At 37.5% G+C, this 14,956-nt stretch overlaps 1 protein-coding gene and 1 non-coding gene across 2 annotated transcripts; both read left to right on the top strand.

Moving 5' to 3' along the window:
- Positions 1,387–1,459, top strand: TRNAR-CCU. Its single transcript has one exon. It is a non-coding gene; the product is annotated as a tRNA-Arg (tRNA).
- On the top strand, positions 1,510–12,452 carry LOC107629799 (GTP-binding protein TypA/BipA homolog). Its single transcript, XM_016332692.2, has 19 exons — positions 1,510–2,021; positions 2,160–2,234; positions 2,748–2,898; positions 3,373–3,441; positions 3,534–3,706; positions 4,097–4,234; positions 4,739–4,864; positions 5,731–5,829; positions 6,112–6,232; positions 6,309–6,372; positions 8,426–8,480; positions 8,556–8,680; positions 9,506–9,579; positions 9,721–9,770; positions 9,872–9,958; positions 10,854–10,904; positions 10,976–11,059; positions 11,770–11,820; positions 12,036–12,452. The coding sequence occupies exons 1-19, from the start codon at positions 1,659–1,661 to the stop codon at positions 12,117–12,119; spliced, it is 2,040 nt and encodes a 679-aa protein (XP_016188178.1). The 5' UTR covers positions 1,510–1,658; the 3' UTR covers positions 12,120–12,452.

Here is a 14,956-nt window from a genome sequence, read left to right as displayed (position 1 = left end):
GCCGTGATTAGAAACACTGCACTTCTATTCAAGTGGTGGTGGCGGTTTTCAAGAGAAGAGTGCCCATTATAGAAGAAGGTCGTGTGCTCTTGCTATGACTTTAACCCAAATGTGATGTTATCGGCTCAGATATTACCTACTAGAGGGGGTCCATGGAAGGATATCTATCAACTACAGATTAGGGATAGTAATGTGAGAGATAAGATGATTGCGGGGTTGACTATGAAGGTGGGTGACGGAAGGAGGACTCGATTCTAGGAGGATGTTTGGCTACAAAGTGGTTCGCTAAAGATGAGTTTTTCGAGACTTTTCTCCATTTCAAATAAAAAAGGATCTGTCATAGGGGATTGTGGGTTTTGGGACGGGGTAGAGTGGATCTGGAACTTCCAATGGAGGCGAGAGTTATACCAATGAGAGATGGAATTAGTGGATCAATTGCATGAGACTTTGAGGCCTATTAAGCTAGCATATGATAAGCAAGACAGAATTGTTTGGAAGTTCGACAAGGAAGGTATATTTTCAACTAACTCTTTTGTGCATGTGATGCAGTCAGAAACCCTCCCGGACTAAATAACCAGTTAACAGCTTCACCAGAACCATTTGAAAATTAAAGGTTTGGTTCCGCTACGAGTGGAGTTATTTATTTGGTTTACTTTGATAGGAAGAGTAAATACAAAAGAAAGACTGCATAGGCTAGACATTATTAGTCATGGTTATAACATATGTGTTTTGTGTAAAAAAGACATTGAACATATTCACCACTTGTTTTTGGGGCTGTGAGTTTACTTGGCAGGTGTGGTGTCAATGGCTATCTGACTTTGGAAGATTGTGATCTATTCCGGGTTCATTAAAAGAACACTTTGAGAGCTGGACAGGTGTTGCTAACAAGAAGGGAGAGCGCAATAAGTGGCTCATATGCTTTTTTTTTGTTATTTGGAACGTGTGACTAGAGAAAAACGGGTGGATTTTCAACAAAAAAGAAGGGGTCAGAGTAGGTGTTCCAGAAATCTGTAATCAGTTATAGAGAGTGGAGTAGTTTGGATTCCTTCTTGATGGCAATGCCAGAAATGACATTAAGGATAGTTTTCTATTTTGGATTTACATGTTTGTTAGTTTTTGTCTCTCCACTGTGTTGTGTTGAGCTCTCTTATTAAAAGAAAAAAAAGATATTTATTAATATTTTTTAATAAATACACTATTTAATTATAATTGGATCCATCAATCACCAAATTCCGTAATCTGACTAGATTGATTACGGTTCAGTTTCGTTAAGTACGCCGAAGAGGCAAAAATGCCGTTGAAAATTGAAATCCGGAAACGGGAAGGGTTACGACAAACAACTTAACATTTCTCTGATATAAGAAAAACACAATCGGAAAATTATTAGCGCCTGTAGCTCAGTGGATAGAGCGTCTGTTTCCTAAGCAGAAAGTCGTAGGTTCGACCCCTACCTGGCGCGATGTTTTAACTTTTTTTTTTTAAGAGGCTACCTTACGAGATATCCATCTCCAATTGTTAGTGATGCAACTCTAAAAAACTAAGGCTTCCTAAAACCCTCTCTCAGCAAAACCTCTTTCATCACTATTCCATGTCTCAGAGTAAGTGACACCAAAACCACCGAGTTCAGAGAGAACAACACACTTTAACTCTGGGTACTCATGGCAGGTCCTATCCTTCTTCGTTCTCTCTGGTCCTCCACAAGAAAATCCGCATCTTCTTTCAACTGTTCCTCTTCTCCTTCCTTTTCTTCTTCTAGATCCTTCCTCTACCGATTCAATCACTTCTCACGCGCCTTCTCTGCCGCCGCACCGGCCTCTTCCGCCGCCACATCTGCATCTACCCCCGGCGGCGCACTTGACCCCAGCCGCCTCCGCAACGTCGCCGTTATTGCGCACGTCGACCATGGCAAGACTACGCTCATGGATCGCCTTCTCCGCCAGTGCGGCGCCGATATCCCCCACGAGCGCGCCATGGATTCCATCACGCTTGAGCGCGAGCGTGGAATCACTATCGCTTCCAAGGTTGGCGCCATTTTCGTTTCACTGTCGAGTTGAAACTTCCCATTTTCGCAGATTTCACTTGTTATGTGAGAACTATTCTCACTTTCAATGTTTGAATAGGTTATGTTGATTTCAATGTAACTTCTTTTATTTTTGAAGGTTACGTCCATTTCGTGGAAGGAGAATGAACTGAACATGGTTGATACTCCAGGACATGCTGATTTTGGTGGCGAAGTAAGTCTCTAGTTTCATTCAATTGGCTTTTAGAAAGGTTACTGTTCTAAACATTATAATAGTTCACCAAATCAATTAGCAAGTGTTTTTATGCAATGGGAATTTGGAGTGTGATCAATTAGTATATAACCTGCTTGGTCATTGAAGTGTTTCTTTCATTGTAAAGATGGTACTCCTGGGTTCCTTCTTATCTTTCATTTTGCTTGAATCCGCAGTTGTTAAGAAACTTGGAATAAACAATCCTCAATTAATGACGAAAGAGAATAGTAGAATAAATTTTAACAACTTTTTACATATTTAAGGGTATAATTGATAATTCAATAATAAATTCCATGGAAAAAATGAGAGTGACAAACATTTCTGTTTCTGAAGATTATCCTTTACATCCTGATTTAATAAGATAATCTTTTTGTAACTTTTTTCTTTCTTATTGAATGTGAAACATCTCACTGAAAACTATATACTGGTTGTAGGGCTTGCGCTGTTCTCTCATTTTCTTGTTTTGATGAGTAGGTTGAACGTGTTGTTGGTATGGTTGAAGGGGCTGTTTTGGTTGTTGATGCTGGTGAAGGTCCACTTGCTCAAACAAAATTCGTTCTTGCAAAAGCCTTAAAGTATGGGTTGCGACCTATTCTTCTGCTAAACAAAGTAGACCGCCCTGCAGGTACTCCTCTAGTTCTCTGCTGTCACATTACATCCAGTAGAGTTTATGTATCATTAAATGTGGTAATGATGCTGTGCATATACATAAAGTAAGAAAAGTTGAAGGAAAAAGAACTAAGATATTTTTCTGTCATTTTGAATGCCATCTGATTTGGCAATCCATCCCTCTTGATATTTCTCTCTGTTTTTGAATTCCTCTGAGGTGGCATACATCCTCTTCCTATTTCTCTTTGTTTGGTCAGCCCTATGTTCAATGGTAGGCATTCCCACATGCCACATTTTTCACACTGAAACAGTCAAGTTACCCTAAGACAGTCTCAGATTCCTATTGTCATCAGCAGCCAGAAACAGTTGTTATCTTGGTTATCACTGGAAAACAAGAAATCTTTTTTCTGTCTCACCAATATGTTATTATTTGCACCATTTTGGTACTCTATATTTGTGATCTAATTCTTTTAAGTCATATATTTTGTAGTTACTGAGGAGATGTGCGATGAAGTTGAGAGCCTGGTGTTTGATCTATTTGCCAACTTGGGTGCTACAGGTAAATGGAAATATCTGATGTTTTGATGCTTGGTTGTTCTGTAACTTCAAATCCATTTTCTGAATTTTATTATTGTTACTGTATTTTTATAGAGGAGCAACTAGACTTTCCAGTTCTTTATGCTTCTGCTAAAGAAGGATGGGCATCTACCACGTTTACCAAGGATCCTCCTGATGAGGCAAAAAATATGTCACAATTGCTTGATGCCATTGTTTCACATGTCCCACCACCAAATGCAAACATTGATGCACCTTTCCAGATGCTGGTTGGTGTTTTAAAAAATTTGTCGAGTTTATTGTTATAGGCTGTGTACTGATAAGTTTCCTTTTGGGGTGTTATCATCTTCAACAATGCGGTTTTTCTTTTCTTTTTGTTGGCAATGAACTTTCCTCATCATTAAGTGAAATTTTATTGAGGGTTCATACTATTCAATTTGATTTACCCTTGCATTTTGTTAATTTATTAAAGTTAAATTTCAATTCCCTGTCTAAATCATCACAAGTCACAAATAATTACAAGGTTCCACAAGTTAAAAGAACAGTAGCTTTAGTAAATTTTGGTTTCAGTTTCTTTCTTTTGTACCCTCTTTGAACTAGTTGCTTTGGTGATGTTTACTAGGGATCAGTGAAAAACCATGCTTAATAGTGTTTTTCAGGTTTCAATGATGGAAAAGGACTTCTATCTTGGTCGAATTTTAACCGGACGCGTATATACTGGGGTTGTTCGTGTTGGTGACAGGATTCATGGATTACGTAATAAGGACTCTGTTGCTGAAAAGATTGAAGATGGAAAGGTTTGTGCAACTATGAGTGAATTACATCTCTATAGTTATAGTTGTAGATGGATGTTCTTAGATTGGTTATGGTATTATGATTGGTAAATTATAAGATCTAAATTCTCTTAGCTATTTTTCATCTAATGGGTAATTTATTAAATCATCCTATGAAAGCATTTTATTTTCCAGTTCCGTTAGTGTATTCCTAGAAATAGAAATGTGTTCTTTCTTCTTCTCCTTGTTTTCTTATTGTTGCTTCTAACCTATCAACAAGAGAACTTACATCTTGTTTAGAGTAGCATTAATGCTACAATGTGAGTGTGGAATGTTTTATTCCTTTTAGGGTGTCTTCTGGTACCACTTATATTCTCCTTATTTCTTTATTGTTTCTGTAAATTCAATTGCATATAAGCAAGCGGATTTACGTTTTATAAGTCTAATAGTATTTCCATGAAAAGAAACATTACTGGCATTGAATCAGAACAGGCCAGCTTTAGTTTTATATTGTTTTCCATCTTTTAGGTGGTGAAACTGATGAAAAAGAAGGGTACAAACATGGTTCTAACAGAATGTGCTGGAGCTGGTGATATAATTTCAATAGCTGGCTTGGCAAGTCCATCAATAGGCCACACAGTGGCAACAGCAGAGGTATATATTTTTTTTGTTCTCATCATACTTATCCCTTCTCCGAACCCTACATATGCTTTACACTGGATTGCCCTTTTTTTATACTTATGTCTTCTTATAGGACCATTTAACTTTGTGTGAAAAGGGCCATTGGTTGTTGATGGCCCTAAAGAAGTTTTACTAAATGAGAAGATAATGTAGAAAAAGAGGATAAGATATCCTCAGATTGATACAACATCTACAACCTAAATGATAAACCTTGTGACAATGCATCATCTTTTTGAAAATCAACTGGAGTTGGGGTGCTGCCAATTGTAGAGAAGATGGTATAATCTCACTTTAGGTGGTATGAACATGTTCAGAGAAGGCATGCGGAGGTTCCAATTAGGGGAGTTGATCAGATGGAAGTTAGTTCTATGGCTCACAATAGAGGAAGACCTAAGAAAACACAAGAGGAAATTATCAAAAGAGATTTAATATAAAGGACCTAAACATGTAACTGAACATCAAACATAAATCGCCATTGTTTTATTTTAAATTAATCGGTTTATTCATTAAAAAACCTAGTTATTTTTTTGAAAATGTTTTAGATATGCTAGTTTCACCAATTTGAAGTTTTAATTTTTACATTTTATTTTAACATGTTACTGGAAATTTACTTGATGTTAAAATCTGCTCTTTATTTTTGGATGATCTCTCAAATGAAAATACTAACTTAATGATTTAAACTAACTATCCATTTGTTTTACTGGTTGAGAAGAATGATCAGCTTTATATATTTTATTATGTTTGTATTTGATTTATACATCAACTTTGTATGCTGCATTTTGAGAATCCTACTAGCTTGAAATTGATGACTTGAGTAACATCATGATTTTATGTCCTAGGTTATGTCTGTATTACCCACAGTTGAATTGGATCCTCCTACAATTTCCATGACTTTTGGTGTAAATGACTCCCCATTGGCCGGTCGAGATGGTACTCATGTAAGTAATTTTACTTTTAACTTCTTTGTGGCCTTTAGTTTAATGTGTTTTATTAAGGAGGAGGTTTCCAAACGCATACCTGGCCTTCTATTGTCTTTGGAGCAGGATTCTATAGTTTTTTGCCCTAAGTTCTTATGTTCTTGTAGTTGTTGATCAGTGTATGCAGCAGACCTTCTATTGTCTTTGGAGCAGCATTCTATAGTTTTTTGCTATAAGTTCTTATGTTCTTATAGTTGTTAATCAGTCTATCAAGCAGATAGGTTAATGCTGAAATTTTTGTAGTTGACTGGAGGAAGAATTGGTGACCGACTGATGGCTGAAGCTGAAACCAACCTTGCCATAAATGTGCTTCCTGGCTTATCAGAATCATTTGAGGTTCAGGGAAGAGGAGAGCTACAGCTGGGTTTGTTCCTTTCTCTTAAACTGGGGTGATCCTTACTGTGGTTTCAATTGTATTCTGATGGCATGTATGTTAACAGGTATCCTGATTGAGAACATGAGACGCGAGGGATTTGAATTATCTGTGTCTCCACCTAAAGTCATGTGAGTATTGAAGTTATTAATAATGCTCCTTTTTCTTTCTTGGTGCCTGATTAAATGGTCCAAAGTTGTTTGGATCCCTGAAACTCCAAATAAGACATTGAAGAAAAGTTATTAATTTATACTTATTTTATGTTTTCTTTTAAAATTTGTTTGTTATTTTTCTTTTCTATTATTTTCTTTTGTTTGTTATTTATCCACATTTTTTTACACGTCCATGACACAACACTGCCATTGACCTTAATACCAACACCAACAAATACTCCATTAACAACACGAGCAATAAGAACAGGAGCCCTAACTCCACTCCAATAAAAACGCAAAATTTTTCTTGGCTGATTCATACAAATTTGCATGGGCTATTTTGTGCTTATTATCAATTGAGACTAATGAACTGAAAGAACACCAAATTCGATCGAGAAATTTGAGAAATTGGGTGAAATCAAAACTCCAATTGTAGTAGTTCATAGTGTCTTTGAGGTATAAAGAAGCCACGAATTGAAGGCTAGGTTTTATTCGTTGTTGAAGCACTCTTTGGTTATGGATAGAGAACACTGTAAAATGGGTGCAAAATGGAGTTCAAATCAGGCCTTCAATGGCAGAACTCGATTTGGGGAGGAGGATGGCTGCCCTTGTCCTTTTTGATGCGTGAGTTATTGTAGTTGATCTGAGACTTTTAAGGGTGTGGCTACTGCTGAAAGTGAACTTTATGTCTAAGATTTGGAGAAGTTTGACATTCTTTGAAGCAGTCAACATTGAAACTAAAGGAGAAGAAATTAGGATGTGGTGGATGTCTTTGACAAGGGAAATGATAATGGTTTGGTGTGTGGTGGTTAATGATGGAGAATGATGGATGATGATGCTCGGTGGTGGTGGTAGTGGTGGTGGTAGTGGAGGGTGAATGGTGTTGTTGGAAAAAGTTGGAAGATGAAGGAGAGAAGAATGAAAATGGTGGAGGCAGAAACAGTGTGTTGGATTAGTGGAGAAAGAGATGAAGAGTGGTAGTGGATAAATGGAGGATAAAATAGGGAATTCATAACTATATAACTAAGGATATAATAGATATTTCAACAATTTTTACAATTCAATATGGATGTTTGAAACTCCAAATATCTTGGGACCACTGTAACATTCACCTTCTTTCTTTTTCCTCCTCCTTAATTTTCAGTCTTGACCAAGTGTGACTTAGCATGTTTAACACGCATATGGGTTTGGCAAGCTGTTTAAAAACCAACTAAATTCTGTAGTCTTTCTTGCACTTTCAGATATTTTGATTTTAACTGTTGAACAACTCTTGTGAATATTTAAGCTACTTGGTAGATGCCTAGTAATGGTTGACATCACAAATACAATTCCTCATTCAAGATTTTGTTTGCCTTGAACTAACAAGACACAAGTCTGGTTATGATAGACTGAAGTTAATGGCCCGTTAGAATCAAACTCACATGCACTTGATCATTAGAGTAATACACACCAAAGACCAACATTTTTTGGGATGTCACAAGTAGGATGCTCACAAATGATTTTTCATATCTCCTATCAGAAATTATAGGGAAAACATGGAACAGGATGTCAGATAAATGTAATTAATGTGGTCATATCCTGAGAAGTGCAAAACACTAACCTAACACTCCTTTTTGCAATGGTATTTGAGATCAAGAAGTCAAGTACAAGTCCATCCCAATAACATGACTAACATAGTAAGTCCCAAAACAACCCACACCACGAATAACAACGAATTAGCATGGTGCTTGTGTCTTTGGGTGGATCTGGTGCTGGTCAATGTTTGGTGCCATGAGGCTTTACACACACCCTTGCTTTTATCTTAAACTTGTCTTTTATTTATGTATTCTCCAGTCATAATGCATGAAACTTTTTCTTGTCATCAAATTGATCTTGAGGGGTCTACCAATGTAAAATATTTTATCTGTCCAAATGTTGTATACTTGTTGGTGGTCCACTGATTTTGATTTCCTGAATATATACATTTTTTAGGGCTCACGTTTTTCATTTTCTCATGCTTAATAGTTGAGGTTCTTTTCTATTACTTTATTAGGTATAAAAGTGAAAATGGTCAGAAACTTGAGCCAATAGAAGAAGTCACAATTGAGGTAATAGCAATTTGATTTTCACATTATTCTAGTCCGAGAGTTTGGTTGGCTAAATTCATGTTGGATCTATCACAGGTAAATGATGAGCATGTTGGATTGGTAATGGAAGGCTTGTCTCACAGGCGAGGCGAGGTCACAGACATGGGTCCTGTGTCAGGAGCTGTTGGTCGGACTAGACTGACTTTGACTTGTCCATCAAGGTTAGAACAGTTGTTTCTATCTATCCATCTATATCTTAAATTATTTTTATTTAGTATTTAGCCCTATCCCATAGCCCATGGGGAGAGGATTGAGTGAGAAGCAGTAGTTAATTGTGATTGAGAAGAGTAAATTTGCATTGTTGGATCTTATATCAATGGTCAAGGGAGAAAGGAAGGGGGGGAGGGGGTTGTGTGGCTTTCTATAGTGACTATTTGACTTCTAATATTCACCATCCATATATGGTAATACTTGCCATGTTTACTCTTCTGATTCATAATAAACTACACCTCTTACTAAATATTTTGTCCATCAGACTGTACATACCTGGTTTTGATAGAATCACATTGGTCTATCATTTTTCTTTCTTTTTTATCCATTGTGCTTTTTCTTCGGATAAGGATAACATGTTGCAATCCTTGTGGTTTTCTTTTAAATATTGCTCTAAAATGACCAGGAAAGAATATTGTAAGGGAGAAATCTCTTATTAATTGCCTCTTAAATAATTAAACATCAGTTAAATAGTCTGACCTAATTTTTATAATTTCCACTCAAATATAGTTTTTGCCAGTGATTCAAACAAGGCTTGGACGTATCTTACTAACGAAGTCCATATTTTTGGTAGAGGGCTAGAACTTTATCACAGCCTATTGATGTAACTGAGTAATTTGAGCTCATGGAGTTTAGCCCCATGGCTGGTAATAAAATATTTTTACATTGTGATCAATTGAGACATAAGTTTTTTCACAACACACTTATAGTGAAATCAAATCATGTGCAGCATTCAACAAGTCTAACAAGTAACTTCTTCATTGTTGCTTGTTCAGGGGCTTGGTTGGTTACAGGAGTGTGTTCAGTAGTGACACTCGTGGAACTGGATTCATGCATCGAGCTTTCCTTTGTAAGCATTCTCCATATGCTTGATTATCTTGCTAACTCCTTATATCTTTTTTTTTTTGTTGTTGTTGAGAATTTCCATGTTTATAATGCAGCCTAGTTTAGCATCAGGCTTATTTATGTATGTTTCATTGTTATTTTGCAGCATATGAAAAATTTCGAGGACCTCTTGGCAATGTTAGAAAAGGAGTACTGGTAAGTTTGTCTACTGCTGTCCTACTTCTGCATTTCATGAGGGTAGTATGGCCCCAATTTTTAACACTGCACTTATCATGTGTCTTTTGCCTTTTGTATAGGTCTCAATGGGTTTTGGTACAATCACAGCTCATGCATTGATGAGCTTAGAAGCACGGGGGATTCTTTTTGTAACTCCTGGAATGGAGGTTAGAATTTTCCATGTTTTTCATGTATTATGGCTATGTTCTTGGTCCTTACTACATATGCCCCCCCTCACTCACAAACTATCTTTGTTTACATTTGTTATTATGCATAAATTATTCATGTGCCCATTGCCTAAGCTTAGATTTTCGGGAGAGTTATTTCACAAAATGGTACAAGATCCTTTGTAACCAGGTGGTATTGAGTTTCATTCCTTAAATGCTCATTCTTCTACAGTTCATATTTAGCACAAGATAAGGCTGGCTTATGCCTTGTTCACTTTTTAAGTCCGAATTATAAAGGATTCTTGCATGAGCTTGTGTCATAAAAACATTCATATTTTTGTGAAAATAATAATAACCATTCAATGATTTCACCTGACAGGCTAACATTTTAACCTGTTGGGAGCGATAGTTCATGACAATCTTTATTGTCATTTTGTTTTTCCCACTAGGGCTGATCATGAAATCTGCTCACTACGCATGTTTATTTGAGATGTGATTTTATTTTTATATCAGTATGAGTAAGCATTGAGTCCATGTTTTCACTGTAGCTACACTTAGGATACCCACTTATCTGAACACAGAATTGTATCATTTCTAAGATGGATTGTTGTAATTACTCGTGTTCATGGTCTTGCGAGAAATTTATACTGCATTCTCCTTTTTATTCCGCAAGGGAGCTTGGGGAAGCCAAATAAGTATACTTTAAACAAGAAGTTTCACTTGTTAGTTATTATATATTTTTAGTTTTGGGACAACAATCTAGCAGTTACTTTTCCTGCAAAATACAAGGGTTCTTGATTTTTCATTGCTTAATGATGTAGTCTAGCTTTTGCTTGTAGTGCATCCATAAGTTCATTGTATATGCTGCCTGTAATTATTGTTCTTGGTTTTACAGGCATATGATGGGATGATTGTGGGAGAACATTCACGAGACACAGATCTTGATGTAAGTATTCTTATCCTGAGTTTAAGTGTTATTTCAAAGTCAGTGACTCACTTACAGACTTGATATTGCAGATCAATCCGGTGAGAGCTAAAGAGCTTACAAATATTCGTGCTGCTACCAAGGATGAGAATGTGAAGCTGTCTCCCCCACGTCTCGTATGTATTTATGTGCCAGAAATTTATGCTCATGTCTTCAAGACAAATGAGAATTTTGATAGTATATAACCTTGTAGGGTGCATGGATTCCTGTGCATTCATACATTAGATGTCTGGCAATGAGTTATAGCTTTCCTCATTCCATGTTCCTAAGCATCAATTTCTCAACTCATAAACAGCTGAATTTATGAACTTGTGTCGACCTGAATAATGGGGAACTTTAAAATTCAAATCGGTATTCATATTCCCACTGAATGGTGAAGAATTTTGTTAAGGTGCTATTTGTATGGGTTAGTTTTGAGTATGTCAAATGGTGAAGTAGTGAACTATCAATATGTTCTGGTTATCCCAGAATGTTTCAAGGAACCCGGCAGCTTTCATGTTTCCTTTAGGGGGTGTGTGGTTGGGAGAATTATAAATAATTTCTAGAAATTTTAAGATGGGAATATCATATTCCTATGTTTGGTTCAAAGTTTGAAAAGCTATTCCTAAGTAAGTTTGATTCCAGGGAATCAAAATACCATCATTTCAATTCCTACCTTTCCCCTGGGTATATTTGATTCCCATGGGAATGGAATCCAAGTAACAAAGTAATACTTGAACCACACACCTCCTTAGAGTCTGCATGACATGAAGTATTTAGTGGAAAAGCTGCAATATGAAGTATTTCCTTTCATGTTTGTTCTTATCTTGTGTTTATGCTGCTGCAGATGACACTTGAAGAAGCTATAGGTTATGTGGCTTCAGATGAGCTTATTGAGGTTAGTTTTAGCTTGTGATTCACTCTTCCATAAAACCATTCACTTGTATTTTGTTATGAAAAGATGCATGTCCTTCTTTCTCAAGTCCCTTTCCTTGAACCTCATTCACAACGATGTCCGATGAATTGTGTCTATAATTCCACTGATTCTTCCAATTTCATAAATGAATTTGTTTATGTTCATTTTTTCTTGCGTTTTCTTTTGTTTTTGCGAAGGTTACCCCAAAGGCCATCCGTTTACGGAAGAAATATCTTGACGTTAACAAGCGTAAGGCCATGAGCAAAAAGCCAAAGGAATGAGGATTGAGGAGTTTCACTCTCCATCAAATTTTGTAAGATTTAATTTATTCGGTGTATGGTATAGTCATTACAAACTCCCGCCCCCCCAAACCATATAAGGTTCCACCTAAATTCAAGTAATGTAGTGCAGGAACTGCAAAAAGAAAAATTCTATGGTTAGTGATAAGGTAACTCAATTTTGTATTTCTTTATAAAAAAGGCAAATAATTGGCAAAAAACAAGTTGCCAATTGTTATGTAATAGCAAAATACGTTAGTGTAAAAGCCATGAATACGAAGTGGTCAGAGATGAGAGTTTATTTACTTAATATTTTGTTAATGGTTTTGCTTGACATTTATGTTTATTTATTTATTTTTTGGGGGTATATACATTTAGGCCGTTGGTGGTGTGTGTTTGATGCTATAGTATGTGGGCTCTATTTTTTTATTTAGTAATACTGTAAATCAATTTTTAAGAAATTTTTAAAATTTTATAAGTTTTTAGATTTTTTTTTACATAGACGAATAATTTGATGTGATAATTGATTTGTCTAATAAATAAAAATTTAAAAATTAATTTAACGATTAAAATTTGTTAAGTATTAAAATATTTTACTAAAATTTCTTAAATATTGAGATATTATTTTTTAATGTAGTCGTGCCGTCGTGCGTGAGTGTCATTCGTCACGCTGCTCCTTCTCCTAGGATTAATGCAATGTCCATGTATTTATACTGTCGGAATTTAATATGGAGGAGAGCTAAACTCCTCGGTCATGTAAGTATAATAATGTGGTAAAGATTTCACAATAAGTTCAAATTATTTTAATCGTTCTTGCTATTCAAATTATTATTTAGTTTAACCAGGAATCAAATCATGCTGACGTAGATGGGAAATACAACTTGGATAGAAATTATCATAGTAAATCTCTCATCCTATCTGATGGCATCTCAAAGTCTATAAGCTTTCGTTTTGATAAGAATTAAACTCTCATACACCGAGGTTGCTCTTATCCAATCAGCTGTTTGTTCAAATAGCCAAATAGGTGATGGGGACCTTGTGCAAATAGGCTTAACTACTTAGAACAAGTGATGTTGAGTAGTAATATAAATTGCAAGTGGTTTCCAAGTTCACATCATTGGGATCAATGACTTGAGCGTCTTTGCCGTCTAGAGAGAAACTAAACCCTCGTGATAAATCATAATTGAATAATAGAATTTTTATTCCAGCCAACTACCCAATGAAGAAGGGAGGTGCAGTTATATTATATTAATTATATCACAAGGTATGTGTTACGATGGGTAACCGGAGATTAGTGGACCGGATGAAGTTGATGGACCCAAACGTGTGAGGGAGGTGGCCAGCTGGTGCACCTGAAACTCAGTGTTCCTCCGTTCGACTTCTGGATGATCATTCTTCTCCCCGATTTCCTTTATATTGGCTGGAGGCCTCCCCTTGCGAGAAATATGGTCTGGATGATTTAACTGAGGTAGAAGCAGCCATTGTGGGGTTCCTCCGAGAAGCGTGGGGAGGGCCCCATACTTGGATACTAAAAAATTTCTCCAGGGGTCGCCGTCCTTTGTCCAGTCACAATTAGGTAGCTTTTTGTGTTTCTTGCTTGTTTCCGACTTGCAATTTCTTTTACCGACTTTGTCTGATTTCGGCTACCAATTTGTTTTTTTGCAGAGATGGCAAAGAAAAACGCTCAAGAGTCTTACCAGAGGGTTCAGGAAGCCAAGGCAAAGTCTCGAGCCAGGTCTGGGGGTGTTAGGATGGTTGTCTCTCCTCCTCCTCCTCCTCGGAACGTTGGGACTCCTTCTCAGCCTATCGTAATTTCTTCCTCTGCTTCCTCTCTGCCACCTCCTTCCGTCCGACCTACTCCCGAACCAGAGCCAAAGAAGCGCAAGACCTTAGAGTCTGGCGCTTCTGGTGAGGCGGACGCTCTTGCGTTCGTCCGAAAGAACATCTATCCTCATGCTCGTATGAGTATGGATGATGTTTCTGTTCGGCACTACCTCACCACTGTGGTTGAGGAGAGTCTCAAGACGGCGGGGGTTTGTGGCAAACTCTTGGATATATTTGAGAAGACTCCCATCAGCTCTTTAGGGACGACCTCGAGGGTCGAGGAGCTGGAGGGTAGGCTCTGTATATATCAGGAGCATGAGAAGGAGTTGGAGGGGAAAGTCGCCAAACTGGAGGGGGAGAGGAACAGCCTCCGAGAGAAGGGGCAGAAGTTGCAAGCCCAATGCAACATGGAGGTGGAGTTGAGGAAGGCAGCGCAAGCCAGCTACAATAGTTTATTTGCTGATCTTGTGTCTGTAAAGAACGACTTACTGAACGCTCGGAAGACCTACACCGAGTTGGAGGACTCTATTGCGGATGGTGCTGATGAAGCCTGGAGGATTTTCAAGGAACAGGTCGGGGTTATTGCTCCTGACTTGGACCTTTCTCCTTTGGACCCTGATAAGGTTGTTATTAATGGTGCCATCGTGGATCCTCCTGTCCCCATAGTGGAATCTGAGTCTGATTTAAAGACTCGGGGGCAGAGGATCGTAGAGTCCCCTCCTCGCTCTAAGGACGCCCCGAGTTCTTCTACCGTTCCTCCGACTTCCTCTTCAACTCCTCCTGGGGTGAAACTCCTTCGAATGACTTTTTTGTTGTACCTTGTAGTCATCCTTTGTTTCAATGCTGCTTCTCTTATCTGAGCTTCTTCTCGAACTTCAGGGAGCAAGTCGAGTTCTTCTTTATGTCCCTGTATATTCTTGATCTCATCGTGGAAAATTACTCTTGGGCTTTGCTCATTGACCTCTATTGGGATCATGGCTTCTACGCCATAGACTAGTCGGAAGGGTGTTTCTCCA

This window comes from Arachis ipaensis, chromosome B03, assembly GCF_000816755.2.
Source record: "Arachis ipaensis cultivar K30076 chromosome B03, Araip1.1, whole genome shotgun sequence".
NCBI lineage: Eukaryota > Viridiplantae > Streptophyta > Magnoliopsida > Fabales > Fabaceae > Arachis > Arachis ipaensis.
The sequence above is the reverse complement of the archived record's forward strand: the minus strand, read 5'-3'. Positions and strand labels throughout refer to the sequence as shown.